This window comes from Microcaecilia unicolor, unplaced genomic scaffold (genome assembly GCF_901765095.1).
Source record: "Microcaecilia unicolor unplaced genomic scaffold, aMicUni1.1, whole genome shotgun sequence".
Classification (NCBI taxonomy): Eukaryota; Metazoa; Chordata; class Amphibia; order Gymnophiona; family Siphonopidae; genus Microcaecilia; species Microcaecilia unicolor.
The window spans coordinates 1-26,797 of record NW_021963798.1 but is presented as its reverse complement, the minus strand read 5'-3'; the positions used below and the strand labels follow the sequence as shown (position 1 = coordinate 26,797).

The following is a 26,797-nucleotide window of genomic DNA, read 5'->3' as shown; positions in this document are numbered from 1 at the left end:
CCTCGACGTCGAGCCGGGCCCGGTACCGGACCTCAGCTACATGAGCTAATGTCCGATACCGAGGATGAGGACTCGTGGGGGAAGAGGAAGACCCGAGATATTTCTCCTCCGAGGAGTCTACGGGCCTTCCCTCGGACCCACGCCGTCACCCGGAGAGGAAGCTCTCACCTCCTGAGAGTCTCTCCTTTGCCTCCTTTGTGGGGATATGTCTATAAGCATCCCTTTCCCGTGGTCTCTGTGGAAGAGCCGAGGGCAGAGATGCTCGAGGTCCTCGACTATCCATCACCACCTAGAGAGTCCTCCACCACCTTCCCGAAGCGAGGGCACCATCTCTTGGCCCTGGCTTCGCAGACCAGAGCGTATCAGCAGATCACAGCTCGGCAGATGTTGAGACTTCTGGGTCATATGGCCTCCACAGTTCATGTGACTCCCATGGCTCGTCTTCATATGAGATCTGCTCAATGGACCCTAGCTTCCCAGTGGTTCCAAGGCCCACCGGGAATCTAGAGGATGTCATCCGCCTCTCCACCAGTTGCCGCACTTCACTGCTTCTGGTGGACCATACGGACCAATTGACCCTGGGACGTCCATTCCAAATTCCCGCAGCCCACGAAATGCTGACGACGGATGCATCTCGCCTGGGGTGGGGAGCCCATGTCGATGGACTTCACACCCAGGGTCTGTGGTCCCTCCAGGAAAAGGATCTGCAGATCAACCTCCTGGAGCTCCGAGCGATCTGGAACGCACTGAAGGCTTTCAGAGATCGGCTGTCCTGCCAAATTATCCAAATTCGGACAGACAATCAGGTTGCAATGTATTACGTCAACAAGCAGGGGGCACCGGATCTCGCCCCCTGTGTCAGGAAGCCGTCGGTATGTGGCGTTGGGCGTGTCGGTTCGGCATGCTTCTCCAAGCCACGTACCTGGCAGGCGGTAAACAACAGTCTGGCCGACAGACTGAGCAGAGTCATGCAACCGCACGACGTGGTCGCTCCATTCCAGAGTGGTACGCAAGATCTTCCGAGAGTGGGGCACCCTCTCGGGGATCTTTTCGCCTCTCAGACCAACCACAAGCTGCCTCTGTTCTGTTCCAGACTTCAGACACACGGCAGGCTAGCGTCAGATGCCTTTCTCCTTCATTGGGGGACCGGCCTCCTGTATGCTTATCCTCCCATACCTTTGGTGGGGAAGACCTTACTGAAGCTCAAGCAAGACCGCGGCACCATGATTCTGATAGCGCCCTTTTGGCCCCGTCAGATCTGGTTCCCTCTTCTTCTGGAGTTGTCCTCCGAAGAACCGTGGAGATTGGAGTGTTTTCCGACTCTCATTTCGCAGAACGACGGAGCGTTGCTGCACCCCAACCTTCAATCCCTGGCTCTCACGGCCTGGATGTTGAGGGCGTAGACTTCGCTGCGTTTGGGTCTGTCTGAGGGTGTCTCCCGGGTCTTGCTTGCCTCTAGGAAGGATTCCACTAAAAAGAGTTACTTTTTCAAGTGGAGGAGGTTTGGTCGTTTGGTGTGAGAGCAAGGCCCTAGAACCTCGTTCTTGCCCTGCACAGAACCTGCTTGATACCTTCTGCACTTATCAGAGTCTGGCCTCAAGACCAACTCAGTAAGGAATCACCTTAGCGCGATTAGTGCTTACCATTATCGTGTGGAAGGTAAAGCCATCTCTGGAGAGCCTTTAGTCGTTCGATTCATGAGAGGCTTGCTTTTGTCAAGCCCCTATCAAGCCTCCTACTGTGTCATGGGATCTCAACGTCGTCCTCACCCAGCTGATGAAACCTCCTTTTGAGCCACTGAATACCTGCCATCTGAAGTACTTGACCTGGAAGGTCATTTTCTTGGTGGCAGTTACTTCAGCTCGTAGGGTCAGTGAGCTTCAAGCCCTAGTAGCTCATGCTCCATATACTAAATTTCATCACAACAGAGTAGTGCTCCGCACTCACCCAAAGTTCCTGCCGAAGGTGGGTGCGGAGTTCCATCTTAACCAGTCAATTGTCTTGCCAACATTCTTCCCCAGGCCGCATACCCGCCCTGCTGAACGTCAGTTGCACACATTGGACTGCAAGAGAGCATTGGCCTTCTACTTGGAGCGGACACAGCCCAACAGACAGTCCGCCCAATTGTTTATTTCTTTCGACCCTAACAGGCTAGGGGTCGCTGTCGGGAAACGCACCATCTCCAATTGGCTAGCAGATTGCATTTCCTTCACTTACGCCCAGGCTGGGCTGACTCTTGAGGGTCATGTCACGGCTCATAGTGTCAGAGCCATGGCAGCGTCGGTGGCCCACTTGAAGTCAGCCACTATTGAAGAGATCTGCAAGGCTGCGACGTGGTCATCTGTCCACACATTCACATCTCATTACTGCCTCCAGCAGGATACCCGACGCGACAGTCGGTTCGGGCAGTCGGTGCTGCAGAATCTGTTTGGGGTGTAAATCCAACTCCACCCTCCAGGACCCGAATTTATTCTGGTCAGGCTGCACTCTCAGTTAGTTGTTCTTCGTAGGTCAATTTCTGTTGTACCCTCGCCGTTGCGAGGTTCAATTGACCTGGGTTATTGTTTTGAGTGAGCCTGAGAGCTAGGGATACCCCAGTCGTGAGAACAAGCAGCCTGCTTGTCCTCGGAGAAAGGGTATGATACTACCTGTAGCAGTTGTTCTCCGAGGACAGCAGGCTGATTGTTCTCACCTACCCTCCCTCCTCCCCTTTGGAGTTGTGTGTTTCATATTTTATTGCTTGTCATTCAACTGGCGGGAGCGGTCGCGGCACGGGCGGGAAGGCGGCCGCGCATGCGCGGTGGGCGTGGCCTGCGTGCCGACCGTCCCGCGAAGCTTCTTCCGGTTGGTGGGGGCTGCCGCGGACGTCAACCCAGTCGTGAGAACAATCAGCCTGCTGTCCTCGGAGAACAACTGCTACAGGTATGTATCATACCCTATAGACTACCTTCCCAACATAGATGTCCAAAAGAGTAAACAATAGATTAAAAAATTTAACATTAAACATATACTGTTGAAGAGTGAACAAAGACAGCACAAGAACACAATAAGAGGGAAAAAGACAAAATCTTCTCAGAGCCTTCTACTTAAGCAAAGTACTGTTTGAGTCCACAAATATTATAGCAAGGGCTTTTCGGCTTCAGATTCGGCTCCGATGGAGACCTTAGAGCATGTTATAGATATCTATTGTGATCAAAACTGTCTCTCCCATCACAAGAAAAGGAAAACCAGCACCCCTGTCTCAGTCTAAAGAAGGATCTAGACATTAATTTTGTTATGTTACATTGTTGCTTCACAGATGGTTGTTCTTGATGTTGGAAGCTGGCATCTGTGCAGCTTGTTTAAAATAACTTACTGTTGGTAAACTAGCCTGTACAGCTTTTTCCTAATTTTTAATTCCATGTATGTAGGCTTTTAATCCAGGCAGGCTATGATGTAAATATTAAAGATTATGATGGCTGGACCCACTGCATGCTGCTGCTCACTGGGGAAAAGAAGAAGCTTGTCGAATTCTTGTGGAAAACTTGTGCGAGATGAAACGGTCAACAAAGTGGTAAGTGGCCTTTTCAGTACAAAGCCCAACCGTCTTGAAACTTACATTGAAGTGGATGTTGTGAAGGTTCTGCCCCCCACAGCATCCTTGAGTTCTATAATGCTTGTTTACTAAGGCGCGTTAGCATTTTTAATGAGCCTACAATTAGTGTGCGTTCTAACCACATAGGGGCCTATGGGGATTTTGTAGGTGCGTCAGTGGTGTGCTGGAGCAGGCTCTCACAGGCTCGCAAGAGCCGGTTGTTAAGTTTTTAAGAATTTTGGGCCCTCCATGGCTACTTTAACAACTGGCACCCAAAATGTGGGCTTGGGCCCCCTGCTGAATTCTCTTTTACTTTGCTGGTGGGGATGCTGAGCCCTGCCAGCCAAGTAAATAGACTACTGCTGCTCCCCGCTCCTTGTTTCCAGCTCCGGGCAGCGGGCTGGGACTTCTCGAGCATGTGAGAGAAGTTCCAGCATGCTGCTCAGAGCAAGACGTTGGGAGTGGTGGCAGTCCATTTATTGGCTGCCAGCAAAGGTATGCCTAGCGTGCCCACACGAAGGGAGGGAGGGAGGAGAGAGAGGCAAGTGTTGCTCTCCCCCACCCCCCCCCCCCCCCCCCCCGGCCCTTCCAACTGCAGAGCTGGCTATGTCTGGAGAAAGAGCCTGTTGTTAAAAATTTACCAGCACACCCCTGAGGTACGTACATGGTTAATGCGCGTTAAAGACGTTAACGCACTCATAACGTGGCTTAGTAAACAGGGCCCTGTTGTTTGCTTAGAACTTTTTTTTTTACGGCACAGTAGCTTAAACTGTAGACTGCCAAGTGGTCTATTCACTGAATAGTGCACGCACATACAGCTGGCTGCCTCTTCTTTGGCAAAGTAGTATCTTTAAAAAATAAAGTAAAATATGATGGATAACGTCTTTTTTATTGTTTCTGAACAAGGTCTAAATTTCTTGATTTCTCAAAGCGTGCTGCAGCTTCCGAAGAGAATTGTGTAAAATAGTTTTCAGCAGGAACAGAACAGCAGTTGAATGAAAATTCCACTGAATTGCAATATGATTTGTTAAATTGCTAAGCAATTTCTTCATATTTAATGAATTCTCACTGTACAATGGATGTCATTTTCTACCTACTATTTCATTAAAAAAAAAATTTTATTTAAAAGGCAAAATATATTGATGGAAATTTTTCCCTTCACTTTCATTTTCATTTGAATTACTTTTATTTTTAGCTTAATGCTGGAAAAAGGTGCCAGATGGACACTGTTGGAATGTAGTCAATTTATCTAACTATAACACTATTCTTCCAGTGTAGCTCAATCATCCTCTAAGGGTAGGAGTCTAATTTCACTGTCCACAAGCATGCGATGTTTAGTTTCTGATTGCCTCCAATTATGCCAAATAGCCCTGGTTTTTTTTTTAGTGATGCAGACCTTTGTTTTTTGGGAACTGAGCCAAAACAAGCTCATTTCACACTTGATGTTGCCCATCACTGTTGACTCAAAGCAGTAGAAAACCAAGCATATGAAATACGATCATAAACTAGGGGGGCTGGGGACATTCAATGAAGCTAAAAAGTAGTAAATTTAAAACTAATCAGAGAAAATTTTCTTCACTCAATGTGTAATTAAACTCTGGAATTCATTGTCAGAGAATGTGTTTTGTTTTTTTTTTGACCATTTATTTTATTATTTTCATATATAAACATATCAAAGCATAGAACATTTCTAATACAACCATATTGCTAATCACATTTCCTGAACTGTTTCACATTACTAGTTCCATTCTTTTTGTTTTACCAAAACCCCTCCCTCCCTCCCCCCTCCCCCATCGCTTTAGCCCACTCATTAATGTCGTATACTTTACTACCCTGTATTATGCCGGGAGGATAACCATTGTTCATAGAGCCTTCCAAGTCTTTTGATGTTGTACTAGACGGTCAGAGAATGTGTTAGACAATTAGCTTAGCGGGGTTTAAAGAAGGTTTGGATGGCTTCCTAAAGGAAAAGTCCATAGACCATTATTAAAATGGATTTGGGGAAAATCCACTGCTTATTTCTGGGATAGGCAGCATAAAATGTTTTGTACCTTTTTAGGATCTTGCTAGGTATTTGTGACCTGGATTGGCCACTGTTGGAAACAGAATGCTGAGCTTGATCGACCTTTGGTCTGTCCCAGTATGGCAATACTTATGTACTTAAAGTGAAGCATGCCAAAATAAATAAATGACAAGTAGTTAAAATCATCCAAGAACATATCGTTAAAAATGAACAGACCACTAACGTATAGATAGTCTTCCTCTGTTTATGAATAATTCAGCAAATCGGATTGCAGTCTAATAGCAGAACTCAAAGAATTCTGCACAAATGATCTTTCTAAATCCTTTCTGTTCATACCGGATTTGAACCAGTGGAGGTGAAAGGCTGTAACACGGTACCTGTTCCTTCCTTTTTTTCTACAGTAACGTATAACTTTCCAATTGGTGACATGTTGCTACTGTCCTCTTAAAACAGCAAGGTGTCTGCAGGATGCTCAGGTTTTGGAATCACTAACCACAGGACACGTGACCTGTTTTTCTGGTTCCTGCCGAAGCTGTTGCTATGGGAGTTAAAACAGAAATCTTTTACATGTAGGATTTCCTCTAAACCTTATATCGACCAAAACGTTTTAATGACTCGTGAGTGTTTTCAACTCATAGATGTTAAGTTTGTGTCTGAAGTTGCATAGAGGTGTTACACAATACCCAATATGAAAGTTGGATGCAAAACATTGATAAGGCTAAAAGAGAATAAATAAAAAGAGAAACTTGCCACAGTGACAACTTTTTCAGGTACATCAGAAGCAGAAATCCTGTGAGGGAATTGGTGGAACTGTTATTGAGATGGACATGAGGGAAGCCACTGCTTGCCCCAGTATTAGTAGCATGGAATGTTGCTTCTAATTGGGTGTCTGCCAGGTACTTGTGATCTGGATTGGCCACTGTTGGAAGCAGGATACTGGGCTAGATGGACCATTGGTCTGACCCAGTATGGCTGTTACGTGAATGCAGACGGAGTGGCCTAGTGGTTAGGGTGGTGGACTTTGGTCCTGGGGAACTGAGGAACTGAGTTCAATTCCCACTTCAGGCACAGGCAGCTCTTTGTGACTCTGGGCAAGGCACTTAACCCTCCATTGCCCCATGTAAGCCGCATTGAGCCTGCCATGAGTGGGAAAGCGTGGGGTACAAATGTAACAAAAATAAAATAGATACTATTGGAGATTCTACATGGAATGTTGCTACTATTGGAGATTCTACATGGAATGTTGCTATTCCACTAGCAACATTCCATGTAGAAGCCTGCGCGGCCACATTGGTGATCTGCAAGGGCCGACTTCTACAAGGAATGTTGCTAGTGGAATAGCAACATTCCATGTAGAATCTCAAATAGTAGCAACAGTGGAGGAGTGGCCTAGTGGTTAGGGTGGTGGACTTTGGTCCTGGGGAACTGAGTGCGATTCCCACTTCAGGCACAGGCAGCTCCTTGTGACTCTGGGCAAGTCACTTAACCCTCCATTGCCCCATGTAAGCCGCATTGAGTCTGCCATGAGTGGGAAAGCGCAGGGTACAATTGTAACAAAAATAAAATAGATACTATTGGAGATTCTACATGGAATGTTGCTACTATTGGAGATTCTACATGGAATGTTGCTATTCCATGTACAAGTCGGCCCTTGCAGATCACCAATGTGGCTGCGCAGGCTTCTGCTTCTGTGAGTCTGACGTCCTGCAGCCTTCTACATGGAATGTTGCTAGTGGAATAGCAACATTCCATGTAGAATCTCCAATAGTAGCAACATTCCATGTAGAATCTCCAATAGTATCTATTTTATTTTTGTTACATTTGTACCCTGCGCTTTCCCACTCATGGCAGGCTCAATGCGGCTTACATGGGGCAATGGAGGGTTAAGTGACTTGCCCAGAGTCACAAGGACCATTGGTCTAACACAGTATTGCTATTCTTATATTTATTTGTTTGTGGCATTTGTATCCCACATTTTCCCACCTATTTGCAGGTTCAATGTGGCTTTCAATTTTCCGTCATGACTTAATTCCATTTCAGAGTACAGATATACAATTGGTAATATATATAGAAACATGGATGATATAATGAACAATGGTTAGGGTGGTGGACTTTGGTCCTGGGGAACTGAGGAACTGAGTTCAATTCCCACTTCAGGCACAGCAAAAAGGGAGAACATACAATTGGAATCATATATTGAACATGGATTACATAGAGGCATATTTTCAAAGCACTTTGGGAGGCTAAGTTCCATAGGTTTCTATGGAACTTTAGGAGGCTAAGTGCTTTGAAAATGAGCCCCATAGTAAATTAGGCAGTTCGATATAGGGGAAAAAAATAGTCCGATTGTTAAACAGATGATGGAGAATTATGGTTCTAATTAAGAGTCGTCATGGTATGTCATGTCAAAGAGATGTGTCTTCAGTGCTTTACCGGAAGTTTGTTAGGTTGTGAATTATTTTCAGGTCAAGTGGTAGAGCATTCCACATTTGCGAACTCAAGTATGAAAAACTGGACGCATGTATTACTCTATATTTTAGACCTTTACAGCAGGGGAAATGAAGATTTAGGAATGTGCGTGCTGATCTTTTAGCATTCCTGGGTGGTAGGGTGTTCATATTAGATCATGAAGGAGCAAAAGAGGCACTCAGGGATGACAAGGCCATAGCAGAGAGACTGAATGAATTGTTTCCTTTGGTCTTTACAGAAGATGTAAGAGATCTACCTGTACCAAAAATGGTTTCAAGGGTGACGGTGTGGAGGAATTGGACTGAAATCTTGGTAAACCTGGACGATGTACTGAGCCAAATTGACATATTAAAGAGTAGTAAATCCACCTGGACCAGATGGCATGTATCCTAGGGTACTGAAAGAACTCAAACATGAAATTACTGATCTGCTGTTAAAATCGTTCATAGTACCTGAAGATTGGAAGTTGGCCAATGTAACGCTGTTTTTAAAAAGGGTTCCAAGGGTGATCGAGAGATTACAGATTGTAAGCCTGAATTCAGCGCTGGACAAAATAGTGGAAACTATATTTTAAAGAATAAAATTATGGAATACATAGACAAACATGGTTTAATGGGATAGTCAGCATGGATGGCAAGGGATGTCTTGCCTCACCAATTTGCTTAATTTCTTTGAAGGTGTGAATAAACATGTTGATAAAGGTGAGCTGGTTGATCTAGTGTATGTAGATTTTCAGAAAGCCTTTGACAAAGTTCCACCTGAGAAAATTTAAAACTCATGGGATAAGAGGCAATGTTCTGTTGTGGAATTGGTTATTGGACAAAAGACAGAGGGAGGGTTTGGAATTGGTTATTGGACAAAAGACAGAGGGTAGGGTTTAAGTGGCCATTTTTCTTAACGGAGGAGAGTAAATAGTGAAATACCGCAGGGATCTCTGCTGGGACCGGTGCTATTTAACATATATATAAGTGATCTGAAAATTGGAATGAAAAGTCAGGTGATTAAAATTTGCAGATGTCACAAAATATTCAAAGTTATTAAAACACATGCGGACTGAAAAATTGCAGGAAGACAGGATTTGGAAGACTGGGCATCGAAATAAATGACAAGATGAAATTTAAAATGGACAAATGCAAAGTAATGCACATTAGGAAGAATAAACCAAATAATAATTACCTGATGCTAGGGTCCACCTTGGGAGTCGGCACCCAAGAAAAGATCTAGGTGTCATTGTAGACAAAAGTACATAAGTATTGCCATACTGGGAAGACCAAAGGTCCATCAAGCCCAGCATCCTGTTCCAACAGTGGCCAATCCAGATCACAAATACCTGGCAAGATCCCCAAAAAGTACTAAACGTTTTAGACTGCTTATCCCAGAAAATAGTGGATTTTCCCCAAGTCCATTTAATAACGGTCTAATGGACTTTTCCTCTAGGAAGCCGTCCAAACCTTTTTTTTAAACTCCGCTAAGCTAACTGCCTTTACCACATTCTCTGGCAACGAATTCCAGAGTTTAATTACATGTTGAGTGATGAAAATTCTCCGATTCGTTTAAATTTACTACATTGTAGCTTCATCGCATTGCCCCTAGTCCTGGTATTTTTAGAAGCGTGAACAGACGCTTCACATCTACCCGTTCAACTCCACTCATTATTTTATAGACCTCTATCATATCTCCCCCTCAGCCGCCTTTTCTCCAAGCTGAAGAGCCCTAGCCGCTTTAGCCTTTTTAGACAATACACTGAAATATTTTGCTCAGTGTTCAATGGTGGCCAAAAAAGCAAACAGGATGCTAGGAATTAAAGGGATGGTAAATAAGACCAAAAATACTATAATGCCTCTATATCGACTCCGTGGTGCGACCTTACCTTGAGTATCGTGTTCATTTCTGGTTGCAGTATCTCAAAAAAGATAAACTGAAATTAGAAATGGCTCAAAGAAGAGCAACTAAAATGATAAAGGGGATGGAACTCCTCCCATATGAGGAAAGACTAAAGAGGTTAGGGAAAAGAGATGGCTGAGGGAGATATGACTGAGGTCTATAAAATCCTAAGTGGTGTAGAACAGGTAAAAGTGAATCAACTTTTTTTTCTTTTATTCAAAAAGTACAAAGACCTAGGGGACACTCAATGAAGTTCCTTAGAAATACTTTTAAAACAAATATAAGAATTTCTTTTTTTCACTCAATGAATAGTTAAGCTTTGGAACTCATTGCCAGAAGATGTGGTAACAGTGGTTAGCATATCTGGGTTTAAAAAAGGTTTGGACAAGTTCCTGGAGGAAAAGTCCATATGCTATTGAGACAGACATGAGGAAGCCACTGCTTGCCCTGAGGTGGAATATTGCTGCTGTTTGCCAGGTACTTGTGACATGCATTGGCCACTGTTGGGAACAGGATACTAGGCTGAATGTTCAGGTTCTTATGGAGCATTTTGCCGTGCTGCGCCTCAATAAAAATACGGTTGTGAACACATGAACATGACAACGTATTGGTTGCTGTTTTGAGAGATACACTGACGAAGGCTGTTTGTCGAAACGCAGTCCATGTTGGGTTATTCCTTCAAGATTTTATTTGGAGAATAAACTTTGGTCGTCTGGAACATTTTGCTTGGCTACCTCCACTTCTTTGGTTTGAGTTATGTGACTGTGGGGCTCATTTTCAAAGCACTTAGCCTTCCAAAGTTCCATAGGTTTCTATGGAACTTTGGAAGGCTAAGTGCTTTGAAAATATGCCTCTGTGTGGATTTCATCAGTGGTGGTCTATTCTTATGTTCAAACAATTAACAATAAACAGTCACATTCCTTTATAGCAAGTTTTGTATCAACCCCCTACCAATACTTTTCCTCATATGCTTGCCTCCATTTCCATGTTTTAAACCCCTTTTGAAGCCATAAATTTGTCTCCTGATGGGCAGTTTTTTCTATCTGATTCCAAAAAAGTGCCATAACAAGAAAAGCCCTTTCCTTGTCATTTATTTGGTCACAAAGGGATCTTATAAGAGATTAACATAATTGTAATCTACTTTGTACATAGGCTATGCTCGATTTCAAAAACAAATGGCAATACTAAATACCACAAAAGACTATAACATGAGGTTTGTGATCTCTCCCCCATGTCCCCCTCCCCCAGCCCTTCTAATGAAATGGGCTGCTATTTTTTCCCAAAACTTGCACTCTATTCAGGGGCGACTTAGGCCAAACCTACCAGCAAAATATTTCCGTGATCTAAGCAAGATAAATTCACCACTTAGCTTTAAGGCTGGGCTAGTATTAGAAATGAATTGAGGAGAATGCTGAGGGAAAATTATCTTTTTGAGTGATGGCTCAAGAGCTTCCTGTAGTGATGAACCAGATGACTGAGCATGCTTTCTTTTGGTCTGCATGTGAGACATTGTCAAATCTATCTACAACAGATTCTGAGATCTCTCTTATGCAGCACAAAGGGGTTGTGCTGTTTATTTTATTTTTTTTAATTTAATTCTCTTAAATTGCATGTGCAGAGTTACACAGGGTGTTGCTTTTGATGCAATGAAATTTCTGGATTTGTTTCTCTTTCATGAGTTACAGCCAGGGAAGGCCTTCTATCTGTACAACTCATTCCCCGCTACTAAAGTTTGGATGCTGTCGCTGTAAATAATAAATGCTTTTTCTTTTTTCTTTCAAGGGTCAGACAGCTTTCGATGTAGCAGACGAAGATATTCTGGGTTATCTAGAAGAGTTACAGAAAAAACAGACTTTAGTAAGTAATGCATCTTAAATGGAAACTGGTTTTATAAGTGTGGGACACTGCAGGATTCCATCGCAAATATAAAGTACGGGGCCCTTTTTACTGCCGTGCGCCAATCTGAAACTACCACTGAAGTGCTCCTCTCCCCCCCCCCCCCCCCCCCCCCCCCCCAAAAAAAATGGCCGTGTGGCAAGTGGTTCACTTAGCACATTCTAAAGAGGATCCACGTATGTGGAGAAGTCAATAGATCCCACGGGGCAGCAAACAGAGATAAACTACTACTACTATTTAGCATTTCTATAGCGCTACAAGGCATACGCAGTGCTGCACAAACATAGAAGAAAGACAGTCCCTGCTCAAAGAGCTTACAATCTAATAGACAAAAAATAAATAAAGTAATCAAATCAAGTCAATTAATGTGAACGGGAAGGAGAGAGGAGGTAGGTGGAGGTGAGTGGTTACGAGTCAAAAGCAATGTTAAAGAGGTTGGCTTTCAGTCTAGATTTAAAGGTGGCCAAGGATGGGGCAAGACGTAGGGGCTCAGGAAGTTTATTCAGGTGTAGGGTGCAGCGAGACAGAAGGCGTGAAGTCTGGAGTTGGCAGTAGTGGAGAAGGGAACAGATAAGAATGGGAAACAAACTTTTCATACTTCTTTTATCTCAGTTAGCACATGGCCAACTTCTTTTTCAGAAATAAAGGACAGCCTTTTTCCTGCTGCGGTAAAAGGGGGCCTCGGCGCACATCAAAAACACACGCTGATGCTAGCACAGGCCCCTCCTTTACCCCTATTTGTTTAATGTGTATATACCTTTCACTTGAAAGCATTGACTGTTTTTAAAGTCTTATTGTTGAATCATTCGTACTTTATATTACTACTACTACAAATCATTTCTATAGCGCTACCAGTCGTACGCAGCGCTTCACAATTGAGCAAGAAGAAAAGACAGTCCCTGCTCAAAAGAGCTTACAATCTAAATTAGGACAGACAGACAAGACCAAAAAGGATAAGGGTAGGACACATAGGGTAAAGGGACCTATTGAAGAGAGGAAGTCAAGATAAAGGTTACGAGCAGGTGACAAGTTAGGAATTAAAAGCAGCATCAAACAGGTAGGCCTTTAGCCCGGATTTGAAGGCGGCTAGGGATGGAGCTTGATGTAATGGCTCAGGAGTCTATTCCAGGTATAAGGTGTGGCGAGATAAAAGGAGCTGAGTCTGGAATTAGCGATGGAGGAGAAGGGTGGCAATTAGGAGAGATTTGCCTAGTGAGCGGAGTTCATGGGAAGGAGTGTAGGGAGAGATAAGGGTGGAGAGGTAGTGAGGGGGCAGCAGAGTGAATGCACTTATAGGTTAATAAGAGCTCAAGAAAGATATAGTAGAATTGGAAAAGGGGCAGCGAGAGGGCGACTAAAATGATAGCGGGATGGGACGACTTCCCTATGAAGAAAGACTAAGGAGGCTAGGGCTATTCAGCTTGGAGAAGAGACGGCTGAGGGGAGACCATGATAGAGGTATATAAAATAATGAGTGGAGTGGAACAGGTGATGTGAAGTGTCTGTTCACCGCTTTCCAAAAATACTAGGACTAGGGGGCATGCGATTAAACTACAGTGTAGTAAATTTAAAACAAATCGGAGAAAATGTTTCTTCACCCACGTGTAATTAAACTCTGGAATTCATTGCCAGGAAAATGTGGTGAAGGCGGTTAGCTTAGCAGAGTTTAAAAGGGGGTTGAACGGTTTCCTAAAGGACAAGTCCATAAACCGCTACTAACGGGACTTGGAAAAATCCAAATCCCAGGAATAACATGTATAGAATGTTTGTACGTTTGGGAAGCTTGCCAGGTGCCCTTGGCCTGGATTGGCCGCTGTCGTGGACAGGATGCTGGGCTCGATGGACCCTTGTCTTTTCCCAGTGTGGCATTACTTATGAGCTTGAACTGTATATGGAAACGGATAGGGAGCCAGTGAAGTGATTTTAGAAGAGGGCTGATATATAATTATCTCCTCTTTGTCTTAGCTTTTGAGTGAAAAACGGGAAAAGAAATCTCCACTAATTGAATCTACCAGCCACCCTGGAAAATAATCGGTCATTAAAACCATTAAAGAAGTAAGTAAAACAACATCTGAAATGTATACTTGATTACTGATGTAATATTAAGTGACTATTTGGTTTGATAGAACTGGCATATAGCCAAGGAGCTTTTGAGTGTGTTAAAACTTGAGGTTGGTGGAAGTACATTATATTAGTGTTCAAAATGTATTTCCTTTTCTTCTAGCAAAGAAACTTTAATTATTGATGCAGGAGAAGAATACAACTTGTATAGAGTCTCTGGACAAGAGAAGGTAGACGAAGAAGTAGAGAGAAGAAAGATGAAATCCATTTGTTCTAGTGAAGAGGAAGAAGAGGAGGACTCAGAATCTGAAGCAGAAACAGGTACATATTTGGAAGAAAATACGTTGCCTACCTGTGATGATGTGCTATTTTTGAATAAGATTAAGAACACAGGAGAAGATGCTTGTATTGTCTTCGAGTTGTCTAATGAATCTATTAAGATACGACCCCTAATAAGTACATAAGTAATGCCACACTGGGAAAAGACCAAAGGTCCATCGAGCCCAGCATCCTGTCCACGACAGCGGCCAATCCAGGCCAAGGGCACCTGGCAAGCTTCCCAAACGTACAAACATTCTATACATGTTATTCCTGGAATTGGGGATTTTTCCCAAGTCCATTTAGTAGTGGTTTATGGACTTGCCCTTTAGGAAACCGTCTAGCCCCTTTTTAAACTCTGCTAAGCTAACCGCCTTCACCGGCAACGAATTCCAGAGTTTAATTATGCGTTGGGTGAAGAAACTTTTTTCTGTGATTTGTTTTAAATTACTACACTGTAGTTTCATCGCATGCCCCCTAATATTTTGGAAAGCAGACAACCAGCCGAACACAGGCTGTCCAGGTCCTCTAACACCTGTGTGTCTGACTCAGTTCTAATTGTAGGCAGAAAAATAATGATTTATCACAACCATTTGTATTCTGCTAATCCACAAGTCCTCAGTTACATATACACATACGTCACAAGTAGAAATCCAACAGTCCTAAAACCAAGACTACAAAATAGAAGTTTTGTAGGAAGACAATCAAAACCTTTTTCTTTAAAATACAGCATATTAGTCATCAAGTGAAGTTCAAATGCTCAGTGAATCTAAAGACTGGGCAGCATAAAGGAGAAACATGAAATCACTATTTCTGGGATAAGCAGTATAAAATGTTTTGTACTTTTTTTTGGGATCTTGCCAGGTATTTGTGATCTGGATTGGCCACTGTTAGAAACAGGATGCTGGGTTTGATGGACTTTGGTCTTTCCCAGTATGGCAATACTTATCTACTATAATAAAAAGCAACCTCAACTTTCTGAGGACACTGACGTCACTGAAGTCAGTCAATCTCCCAGAACGGTTCGTGAATTCATGGTGGTGAAGCCACCCCACAGACCCGTGCCCCGCCCTCGCGTCAAACATCATGACGTCGAGGGCAGGAAAAAAAAAAATCACCTAAACAAACGGTTGACCCCCCCCCCCCTAAAGCTGCAGCTCAACACAAGGACCTCCAGCACCCCCCCCCCCCCCGCAACAACCCCCTCCTGAGACACCCCACCTTTTGCGTTGCTTGTGCCGGCGGGGGACCCGAAACCCCCGCCAGCACAAGCCCTGTCTGCTCACTACGGCGTCATCTTCGGCGTTCCTAGCCTGTGGAGGCAGGGCTTCTGTGCGTCTGACGTCCTGCACGTGCATGAACGCACAGAACTCCACCCTGCACAGCTACCGACGATGACGCCGTACTCAGCACACAGGACTTGTGGTGGCGGGGTTCCGGTTCCCCGCTGCCAAACCAACGCGAAGGTGGGTGCGATGGGCACGGTGGGTCGGATGGCTGCGGCCGGATGCATCGCCGTGGGTGAGATGGTGCCGGGAGGGGGGGGGGGGGGGCATCGCACCTCACAGGGCAACTGCTCAATGAGGAAAACCTTGCTAGCGCCCTTTTCATGTGGGTCAGAAACGGGCCTTTTTTACTAGTATCCAATAAATGCTTATTTTTGTCATGGTAATGTGCAAATCCAACTCTTCCCTGGATGGTGTCTCCAAATGTTAATAACCGAAAAGAAAAAGGTTAGGATGGGAGCAGAAGCTGACTTGATAAGGGATGTTTTTGTGGATTTTAAAGAGCAGTTAAAGGCAACAGGTCTTTTAATAGTGAATTTGATGTACTGTGTAACGGAGAAGCAGAGTAGCTATAAACATGACTTAATTCCATTTATAATATGTTACCCTTTTTTAATTTAAAAAATCTCTTTTCAGATAAAACCAAACCTTTGGCTCCTGTTAATAACAATGCTACAAATAACAGCAGTACACAGCTAACATCTGTAGCAGTGACGGTACCTTCAGTACCTACCGTCCAGTAACCCCTACATCTCCTATTAAAAGGTAAACTGCATGTCTCTTTCATTATTGCTAATTAAGCAGTACAAATTCTGTGTTTCAATGTAGGTTCTAGTAAAAAAAAAATTAATTGTATGTACTTTGACCAGTATAAATACGAAACAGACATGAGCTCGTGATATCTGAGTAATCTGTCTTGCAAGTCTGTTTCAAAATAGCTGAACTTGTTTTTCTTTGATTTAGTAGGTTATATGGCCAGTGTTAAGATTTATGTGCTTTTGGGGAGATACATTTAAGAAGGTGAGGTGCTGTTGGACTTAATTATTTCCTACTGTAGGCAGAGCTGGTGGTTGGGAGGCGGGAGCTAGTGCTGGGCTGACTTATACGGTCTGTGCCGGGGCTGGTGGTTGGGAGGCGGGGCTAGTGCTGGGCAGACTTATACGGTCTGTGCCAGAGCTGGTGGTGGGAGGCGTGGTTGGGAGGCGGGATAGGGCTGGCCAGACTTATACGGTCTGTGCCCTGAAGAGGACAGTACAAATAAAAAAGTAGCACATAGGAAATTTATCTTCTTGGGCAGACTGGATGCCGTGCAGGTCTTTTTCTGCCGTCATCTACTATGTTACTATGAAAAGGAAGAGTCCAGAGCTCTTCTCCTTGGACCTTTCTGCTGATCGGATGCTTCTCTTACCTGGGCATCAGATGCTGTCTCCTTTTGTTCTTGAAAGAACCAAAAGTGCACCAGAGAAATGGAAGTCGCACTCCATCTAGAGAAGAGCAGTGCCTTAGAGTGGAAGGCCAAGAGGCATATTTTCAAAGCACTTAGCCTTCCAAAGTTCCATAGAAACCTATGGAACTTTGGAAGGCTAAGTGCTTTGAAAATATGCCTCTTCAAGTGTACCTATTCTAAGGATTATCACACTCAAGGAGGTTTGGTAATCACTGATAGCATCCTAAAAGATTTGCAGATGAGAATGTATGAGAAGCTCTTGGTGTACCCTGTGAATAAGAGCTGTACAGAATCCAGAAGCTTTCCTGGTTTCAGAGAAAGCAGCTACCACAACCAATTTTAGTGTGTGGTGGAATCTGCTATTAGAAGAGCCAGAAGGTCCGCCAACTGAATCAGTGTTCCCTGGGAGCGATGCTCATACCCTTGGGCTTCTTGAGAGGTTTTGAGAACATTATACTCCCATCCTTACCACTCTTCGCGATCCAGTTAAGTACAAAACGTTCTCAACAAGGTGGTAGATCTGTTTCTTCCTCAGGTTTCTAGTGGACAATGGAAAGGTAAATGGAAAGCACACCGGGTAGTCCTGTGGTTGACGCGTTGAAATCCTCAGTGTGTATCACCAACCCAGAAAGCAAATAGAATGTTCGGAATCCTTAGAAAAGGGATGGAGAATAAAACAGACTAGTATAATGCCTTTGTATTGTTTCATGGTGAGGACCACACCTTGAATATTCTGTGCAGTTCTGGTTACCACATTTTATGTATTTATATTAGGGTTGAACAATTAATAAATGAAATGAAGGTAAATCCCTCCAATTTTTCTGTTTATACAACAACAATATAAATTTATGGAAAGGAACAGTCAAAACATCTACTGGTGATTCAGCTGACCTTATTTAGGTTTATAGTTTCAGGTGACGCCTCACGAAGCCCCCGGCTACACAATTTGAAAGCTCACAGGGGCTGGGCTGCTTCATCATAGGCAGTCACCTATATAAATTTTTCTTTAATAGTTTTCTTTTCTTTTACTTATTGCTAGTCCTTTACTTATAAATTTTCATTCTACAAAACACTTAGCTCAAATCAAGACGCTGAATTTTGACCACGACCAACAGTGGCCAGCGTTTCGTTATCTGCCTCAGGGTCACGTGGTCTGCGTCGATTTATATTAGGGTTGTACATTTAACACGTTAACAGCGCAGTTAATGCGCTAAATGCTTAACTAGTGTTAAAAATTTTAACACAGTTAATGCATTCCTCTGTCTTTCCATCCCTCAAATCCAGTTTTGCCCAATGTTGTCTACTTGTCCTCTCCTCCTCCTCCGACTGGCTTGTGCCGATCCCCTGCTTCTCTCTTCTCTCTTCACTGTGGCTGTAGCGTCAGCAAGCAAAAGGCAGGTGCAGAACGTTCCTCTCTGTGTGCTGCCGCTGGCTCTGCTGTGCCCAGAAACAGGAAGTATGTATGTATATATGTACGTGTGTGTGTATATCAGTGGCGTAGCTATGTGGGGCCAGGGAGCCTGGACCCCCCCATATATTTGGCCCTGGACCCCCCTGCCAACGACCCTCTCGACCCCCGCCGCAACCCGCTGTTGCCCGCCTTTGCTGGTGGGGGACCCCAACCCCCGCCAGCCGAGGTCCTCTTCTTCTCGCAAAAGGCTTCCTTCTGTTGGTGGTGGTGGCGAGGTCGGCAGTGGCGGAGGGGAGGGGGTGCTAAAATGTGCCCCCTCGCCCCTAGTGATATATGTATATGTATGTATACAAAAATTATCTGAATCGGATATAGAAAGGTACAGAGGGTGACCAAAATGATAAAGGAGGTGGAACAACCTCCTGTGAGGAAAGGCTAAAGAGGTTGGCATGGAGAAGAGATGGCTGAGAGGAGATATGATAAAGGTCTGAAAATAAGTGACATGGAATGGATAGATGTGGATCTCTTGTTTACTTTAGGGGGCATGCAGTGAATAGTAGATTTAGAATAAATCAAATAAAATATTTTTTTTTCTCAACATATAATTAAGCTTTGAAATTTGTTGCCAGAGAATGTGGTAAAAGCGGTTAGTGTGGCAGGAATTAAAATGCTATGGACAAGTTCTTGGAAGAAAAGTCCGTAAACTATTAAGGTAGACTTGGTGATAAGAAGCCTGAAATTGATTTTACTCTTGGGATCCTGCCAGGTACTTGTGACTTGGATTAGCCTCTTTTGGAGACAGGATACTGGGCTTGATGGACCTTTGCTCTGTCCCAATATGGCAGTGCTTATGTAGTTACTCTACTCTGCAAGCACAGATTGTCACAATATATTGGAAATGTTTGCTGAAAGTATAATCATCATTTTGATGAAAAGGTCAAGGAAGTGGTGAATCAGATCAGACTGCAGCTTGCTGATTCTGGTCCTATAGCCCGTTTTGATGCACTTTACCTCATCTAGGAAGTATTCGATCAGGACACCGAGGTAGTCATGACTGAGTAGGCATTATTCAAATGCTCCTGAATAAAGAATCCAGCTGTTTCTGATGCATGATGTGGAGTTTGAAGCAAAGGTTTAATTTAGTATGCAAAGCTGTTGTCTGCTTGTTTCAGTTATTGAACTGTACAGAGTAGGTAAACCCTATTTGTTCTATCAAACATTCATTCTTCACCCTGCCCTCATATAATTCAAAGCCCTTCCTCATTTCCTTTCTCTTTAGAGCCCCCCCTGCCTATATTATATCAGACCCCCTCACAAGGTTCTACTTTATTCTTTAACAGATTCTTCCCTATCTAATATAAATCTTTAATTGAGAGGGTTCAAAAAAGGAATAATTCACTACCAGTAATTTTAATCTTCAGAAAGCAAGGTTTCTCTCCCTTAATGACAAGAATGCTTTACGTCTCATCTGAGTCAATCTAGCTGCATCAGGAAACATTTGTACGTTTCATCCAAAATGCAAAAACTCCTTTTTAAAGTAAACTTTAAACACCATCTTATCTACTTCTAACACGAAACAAAGAAAGTTGCCCTCCTGGATACGATCTCTTGTAATGTTTCCAGGAATTTTGTTAAAATCTAGTTGCTCAAGTAAATCCATGGTGATCTCTTCCTCATTTTGTTGTGTAATCCTAGAAGGCAAATACAAAGTAGAAATAGGTAATTGCTGTGAGTTAGGCAGTAACAATGCTTAATCTTGGGCGGCCCTAAACTTATGAAAAGGAAAATTCAATATACGTAAATTTGTTGCTCTGTGTTGATTTTCCAAGCTTTTCAAGTGGAGAAGTAGCCTAGTGGTTAGTGCAGTGGACTTTGATCCTGGGGAACTGAGTTCAATTCCCACTGCAGCTCCTTGTGACTCTGGGCAAGTCACTTAACCCTCTGTTGCCTCTGGTACAAAATAAGTACCTGAATATATGTAAAACCACTTTGAATGTAGTTGCAAAAACCTCAGGCAGTATATCAAGTCCCATTTCCCTTTCCCTTCAGGCTGACAGTGCAATGTCAAATTATCCTTAATTCCCAGAAGACCTGTTGACTGTAAATTGTTCACTGAGATTCCATTTTCCCCACTCACAAATCCAAATTAAAAATATGAGCTTATATATCCTATAACTTCTCCGCTACTTGTTTTGAAAATTGGGAAGATTAGGCAATAGAAGATTGAAGAAGCTTTTCAGACCTAGTCACTTCAACAGGTTTAATGGAAAGATAAGACCAATCTTGCTCTGAAGGACACGGCACAGGGTTAGGCACCGGCCTAAAAATAGTAACTGGTGAAGTAAGTTCAAAATGTAAACAGCAGAAACATCCAAATTTCGTGCTTAACCCTTACTGCAAAAATAATTTTATAAAATGCTCTTTAAAAAAAGAAACGCTGAACACTGTTGCCAGAAGAGCTCAAGTTTGATCTTCCACCAGCTTCCACCAAATCTTTTTACCTTTTGAATTAGAAAATGCCCAATATCCCTTGGTATTCTGTCAGGTCAATACCTCAGCCAGCTTGTCCCCTTCAAGATTAGTACAAATGTATAAATTGCATAAATAAGTGAACAAAAAGTGAGGCAGTATAGTGTTCAACCTCACTGGATTGAATTTATCAAATTTTCCCCCAGTTCAGAGGATCAAACTAGCTTCAGAACTTTTAGTACAAGAACAGTGCTGGGCAGACTTCTTGGTCCGTGCCCCGAGAATGGCAAGGACAAATCAAACTCGGGTATAATATTACATACCATGTAAAATGAGTTTATCTTGCTGGGCAGACTGGATGGGGACCGTTCAGGTCTTTATCTGCCATCATTTACTATGTTACTATGTTAGTTTTTGGGGTTCTACATGGAATGTTGCTACTAATTGGGATTCCGGAATCTTTTAACTCTTTGGGATTCCGGAATCTTTTAACTCTTTAGGATTCCGGAATCTTCAGAGCTTTTAGTACAAGAGCAGTGCTGGGCAGACTTCTGCGGTCTGTGCCCTGAGAATGGCAAGGACAAATCAAACTCTGGTATAAAGTATTACATACCATGTAAAATGTTTATCTTGCTGGGCAGACTGGATGGGACCGTTCAGGTCTTTATCTGCCATCATTTACTATGTTACATTTTGGGGTTCTACATGGAATGTTGCTACTAATTGGGATTCCGGAATCTTTTAACTCTTTAGGATTCCAGAATCTTCAGAGCTTTTAGTACAAGAACAGTGCTGGGCAGACTTCTGCGGTCTGTGCCCTGAGAATGGCAAGGACAAATCAAACTCGGGTATACGTATAAAGTATCGCATATCAGGTAAAATGAGTTTATCTTATTGGGCAGACTGGATGACTGTTATAGTTTTTTATCTGTCATCATTTACTATTACTATTAATAAATGAAATCCAAGTCTCCCAAAAGCCGTAATCTTCTACAGAAAAGTTATTTTGGAAAACAAGAATGGATCAGATTTTTTAACCTTACATTTAATATTGTGGGGTTTGACAAATTATCTAGCTTTTTTTTTTTTAATGACAAGGAATTTGGATTTGACCATCTTTGTACCATTGAGAATGCAGCACCATCTGGTGGATCGGTAGATCAGTGAGCCTTCAGTCTTCTGGTGATTTTGGCGTGGTCGTCTTCTGCCTTTCTCCTTAGTCTGCATTTGCCTGCTTGGTGGATGTTGAGCATGGAGCTTGATTCTGCAGCTCCTTTGTACCTCTCCACTCTCATCTGTCCCTACATTCCTCCCCGGGAACTCCGTTCACTGGGTAAATCTCTCTTATCTGCACCCTTCTCCTCCACCGCTAACTCCAGACTCCGTTCCTTTTATCTTGCTGCACCATATGCCTGGAATAGACTTCCTGAGCTGGTACCTCAAGCTCCATCTCTGGCCGTCTTCAAATCTAAGCTAAAAGCCCACCTTTTTGATGCTGCTTTTAACTCCTAACCCTTGTTCATTGTTCTTTTATATCCTCACTTTAATATTCCCTTATCTCTTGTTTGTCCTGTTTGTCTGTCCTAATTAGATTGTAAGCTCTGTCGAGCAGGGACTGTCTCTTCATGTTCAAGTGTACAGCTCTGCCTACGTCTAGTAGCGCTATAGAAATAAGTAGTAGTAGTTTTGAGGCAGGCTTCAAGCCCAAAATCTTGTCTAGGAGTATTTGCATAAAGATAACCAAGAGAGGTGAGAGTAAGTAAGGCCTAAAAGTCCTTTCTCTAAACTCGACACTCTCTTATACCAACTAGAGGGGAATCACTAACTTGGAATAATTTTCTGACTCTTGAGTAACAGGAGAGGATGCTTGTACCTGCAACACTAAAATATCTTCAGTCTCCAAGTTGGTTCAGGTGGCTCATGACTTTAAAATTTAGAGGCCAAAAGGTTGCATAAGGGGGAAGATCCTAATTTAGGAAATCCAAATAGAGACAAGAAGCCCTTAGGAAGGGGCCATTTTAAGAGTATGTCTGCTCTGTTCAAACTTTCTTTTAGAAGTTCGTGGTTTTCAGCCTTTGTTTCATTTTTGGGTAGATTATGGAGCCACTGCTTTGAAGCATAATGTGGTAGACAAAAGGACATGTTACTAAGATATACTCATTTTATATGAGCCATTACAGTATGAGTACAGCAGTTGGAAAGACAAATTGTTCACCTAATCAAAGCAAGATTTCTTCAGTCACCATATAATAAGGGCAATTTCAGATTGCCAGCATTGCTGCAAAGTTTGCAGGTACTTTTCTTTTTTTTTTCCCAATGGATTTGTACCTGTTTCAAAGTGAAATATACATGTGTTCATTTTGGAAATTGTTTAAGGAAACAGTGCATGCAGAGACTTGCACCCGGATTTTAATTACAATATGTACAGTTTTGAAAATACAAAACTGCATGTTGTAGTAATCCATGTCTTAATCTCACCCTAGGAATAATTCTGCTGAATGTAGGTGCTAGTTTTGGATAACCATAAGATCAAGCACTGGCATACTGGGACAAATCCATGGTCCATTGAGCCCAGTATCCCGTTTCCAACAATGGACAATTCAGGTCCCAAATATTTGGCAAGATTCCATATATAGGTTGGTTGTGTTTTTGTTTTATATGTGTAAATGGCTTCTGCATGCAGACCTTAATATTTTCATAGTTAATTTCTTGAGTCATTTGACTTATGATTTGATAGCCATATTAGAAAAAAATATATAGTCAGTGTGGAGAGAGAGGCACAGTGTACCTATAATGCAGGCTTTGTCAAAGATTTAGGTGCTTATTTTCAAAGCATATAGACTTACAAAGTTCCATAGTAACACGTTCATTTATTCATTCTACTAGTAAAAAAGGCCCGTTTCTGACACACATGAAACGGGCGCTAGCAAGGTTTTCCTCGGAGTGTGTATGTTTGAGAGAATGTATGTGAGAATGACTGTGTGAGAGAGAGAGTGAATGTGCCAGTGTGTGTGTGTGACAGAGAGAGAGAGTGAGTCTGGGTGCGAGTGTGTTTGTGAGAGAGAGAGCGTGTGTCTGTGCGTATGTGAGACACAGTGAGAGAGAGAGTGTGTTTCACACAGATAGTGTGTGCAAGAGAGACACACTCTCTCTGTGAGACTGAGTGTATGAGACCAAGAGACTGTGTGACACATAGAGAGTGAATGTGATACAGTGTGAGACAGAGTGTGTGAGAGACAGTGTGTGAGAGTGAGCAAAAGACATTGATTGTGAGAGAGAGAGAGTGTGTGTGTGTGTGTGTGTGTGTGAGTGACAGAGATACCTCCCCCCTTCTCTGGTGTAAGGCCCCCCCCCCCTCCCTCTCTCTGGTGTCAGGGCCCCCCTCTCTCTCTCTGGTGTCTGAGCATTACTGTGCAGGACGCTGAGCTCTGGCTGTTCTTCAAGGAACTGACCAATCCTATTTAATAGAATGCACCTCCAACATTCTGAAGCCGAGAAACCTCGTGTGGTTGGTCACTTCTGCTTGTGACGAACCCGGAAGTACGTGATGTCAATTCAGGAGATGGATACAGAGAGCAGGAATGCCTCAGCCATGCAGTCAGCTTCAGAACGTTGGAGGTGCGTTTTATATATAGGATTATGTAGCCCATCGTCCTGGCAGCACCCAGAACGGGTTACAGAATTACATTCATCCTATATAATAAAACGCACCTCCAACGTTCTGAAACTGACTGCGTGGACATAAGCCTTGAAGCATTCATGCTTCTGAATCCATCTCCTGAAATGATGACGTCTCCCCTTCCGGGTGCGTCAGCAGCGACAGTGCCCAATCACAACATAGCAGTGCGAGCCAACTCCATCGCGTACCTGTGCTGACGGGGGACCCCCCAACCCCTCGACAGCCGAGTGCTCTTCTCGGCTGCCGCGGTGTTGCTTGCTGAATGATCTGATCAAGTTTCTGTGCGTGCGTCTGACATCAGTATGCACGCACAGAACTTGATCACGACCATTCAGCAAGCAACGCTGACGCAGACGAGAAGAGGACTTCGCCCTGTCGGAGGTTGGGTTCCCCTGTCAGCACAGGTATGTGACGGCGGCGGGGGAGTTTTCAGCGGAAAGGGGGGGTCAAGAGGGTCGCGGCAGGGGGGTCCAGGGTGTCAACAACCGCCCAGATGGGGTGTTGAAATCGGAGGGAAGGTGGGAGGGGCGTGAGGGGGGTCTGGAACTCGGAAAGGAGGGGGCGTGGGTCTCGGAGGGGACAGAGCGAGACAGCGAGGGAGGGTTGGGGGATTACCTTGCTAGCGCCCGTTTCATTGCCTACTGAAACGGGCCTTCTTTACTAGTAGTATAATAAAACAGTACAATGTATAACGAAATAAAATTTAAACGGTTTTGCAGCCTGAATAATTTCCATTTCAACTCATCAAAGTTGCTTAGATTAAAACAAGGTTTAACAACCTGATGATATCCCAAAGATCGTTAATAAGCACAGGCAAGAACCTTGTGCTACCATCAGGTCATAAATAAGAGTAAGCTGGATAGCACATTTTAACTGAAATGATCTAGCAGCATGGTAACAGAAAATGCCTCTCGCTCTGAGTATGTAAGTATCATGTAAGAGTATAAATTGGCAGCTTATCGGAAACACATCTTGTTGTAATGCCATGAAACACTTAAACGCCAACGCCAGTGTTTTGAAATACAGCGTTTTTTTTTTAAATTTAATTGGAAGCCAATGTAAAGAAGAAAGGTGAGATGATCTCATAACCTAAATTCTTTAAAAGTCTTAACAGCTGTATTTTGAACATGCTGGAGTCTTTTTAAACTTTATCAGGTAACCACACAAACAATTGTTTTGCAATAATGAGTGAAATTATATAAGCATAAAACAACTGAGAAAAATCAGACGCTGTAAAATAAGTACGAATCCTGTGTAATTGGTGTAGGTAGTAAATTGAAGAAGAGACCAACTGAGAAATATGGTTATCAAAAGTTAATCCAGCATCTCGCAAAACTGCAAGACTTTGTAACTTTGTAAGTCTGTGCTTTGAAAATGAGGTCTCTTAACGGTCAACTGTGCAGGAGTCCAACTATAATCTCCATCTTTTCAAACCTATTGGGGGCAGGTGTCTGATTTGAGTGACTTTTTTTAACCTTTTGCTTCTAGTTTGAAGTTAAAGGCTGAGGGCAGACGCGGGGTCCTTTTACCAAGCTTCAGGAAAAAGGGCCCTGCTCTAGTGACGGGGGCCCTTTTTACACAGCGGGTAAAAAATCCCCCCAGACAAACATGGCCATGAGGTAAGAGAAACTCATACCACATGGCACTGGGGGGGGGGGGGGAGCCCTTGCCGCCACCCGTTGAGGTGGCGATAAGGGCTCCGGCAGTAACTGGGCAGCGTGCGGCGATGCCTGATAACCACCCGGGTTACCGCCCGTGCAAGCCATTCAGGGGTTTTCTGTTTCCCCCAGAAATGGTGCGTGCTTATTGTAGAGCTACTGCTGACGGTCGCGTTGGGCTGGTGGTATTCCTGATTTTAGTGTTCAGTAAGATTTCAAGATTGTGCGGTCTCCGACTGTATTATCGAAATGAAAGATGGACGTCATCTTGTTTCAATAATACAGGTTTCCCCACCCCTCCATCGGGACGTTTTGCGAGGACGTCCTCAACAAAACTTGGCTGTCCCTTTCGATTATGCCCCTCCACGTATTAAAGGCTTGGGAGATGAACCAGACATTTACCTGCTTCCTGAAGTAGAGGCAGTCTCTAGTTATACGTAGCCCTTCTGGGAGTAAATTCCAGAGCGTGGGAACTACTCCTGAGAAGGCTCACTGGTGGGTATCATATCATATAAAATTTCTTTTGATGAGGAGACAGATCATAGGTGGTAAATGACTCAACTGTTTGGGGAGGCTAAGATGGGTGGGGCTAAAGAGTACCTTCTCCACCACCACCAACTCC

The 26,797-nt window shown here is 43.5% G+C and overlaps 1 protein-coding gene across 1 annotated transcript in view; it reads left to right on the top strand.

Annotated features, from left to right (window-relative positions):
• LOC115459644 (protein phosphatase 1 regulatory subunit 12A-like) overlaps positions 1 to 13,877 on the top strand; it is a 38,763-nt gene extending 24,886 nt beyond the window's left edge. The window contains 5 exon segments of the mRNA XM_030189449.1: positions 3,411 to 3,460; positions 3,463 to 3,541; positions 6,587 to 6,599; positions 11,733 to 11,807; positions 13,812 to 13,877. Coding sequence (XP_030045309.1) covers positions 3,411 to 3,460; positions 3,463 to 3,541; positions 6,587 to 6,599; positions 11,733 to 11,807; positions 13,812 to 13,877 — 283 coding nt within the window.
• The last annotated feature ends 12,920 nt before the right edge of the window (positions 13,878 to 26,797 follow it).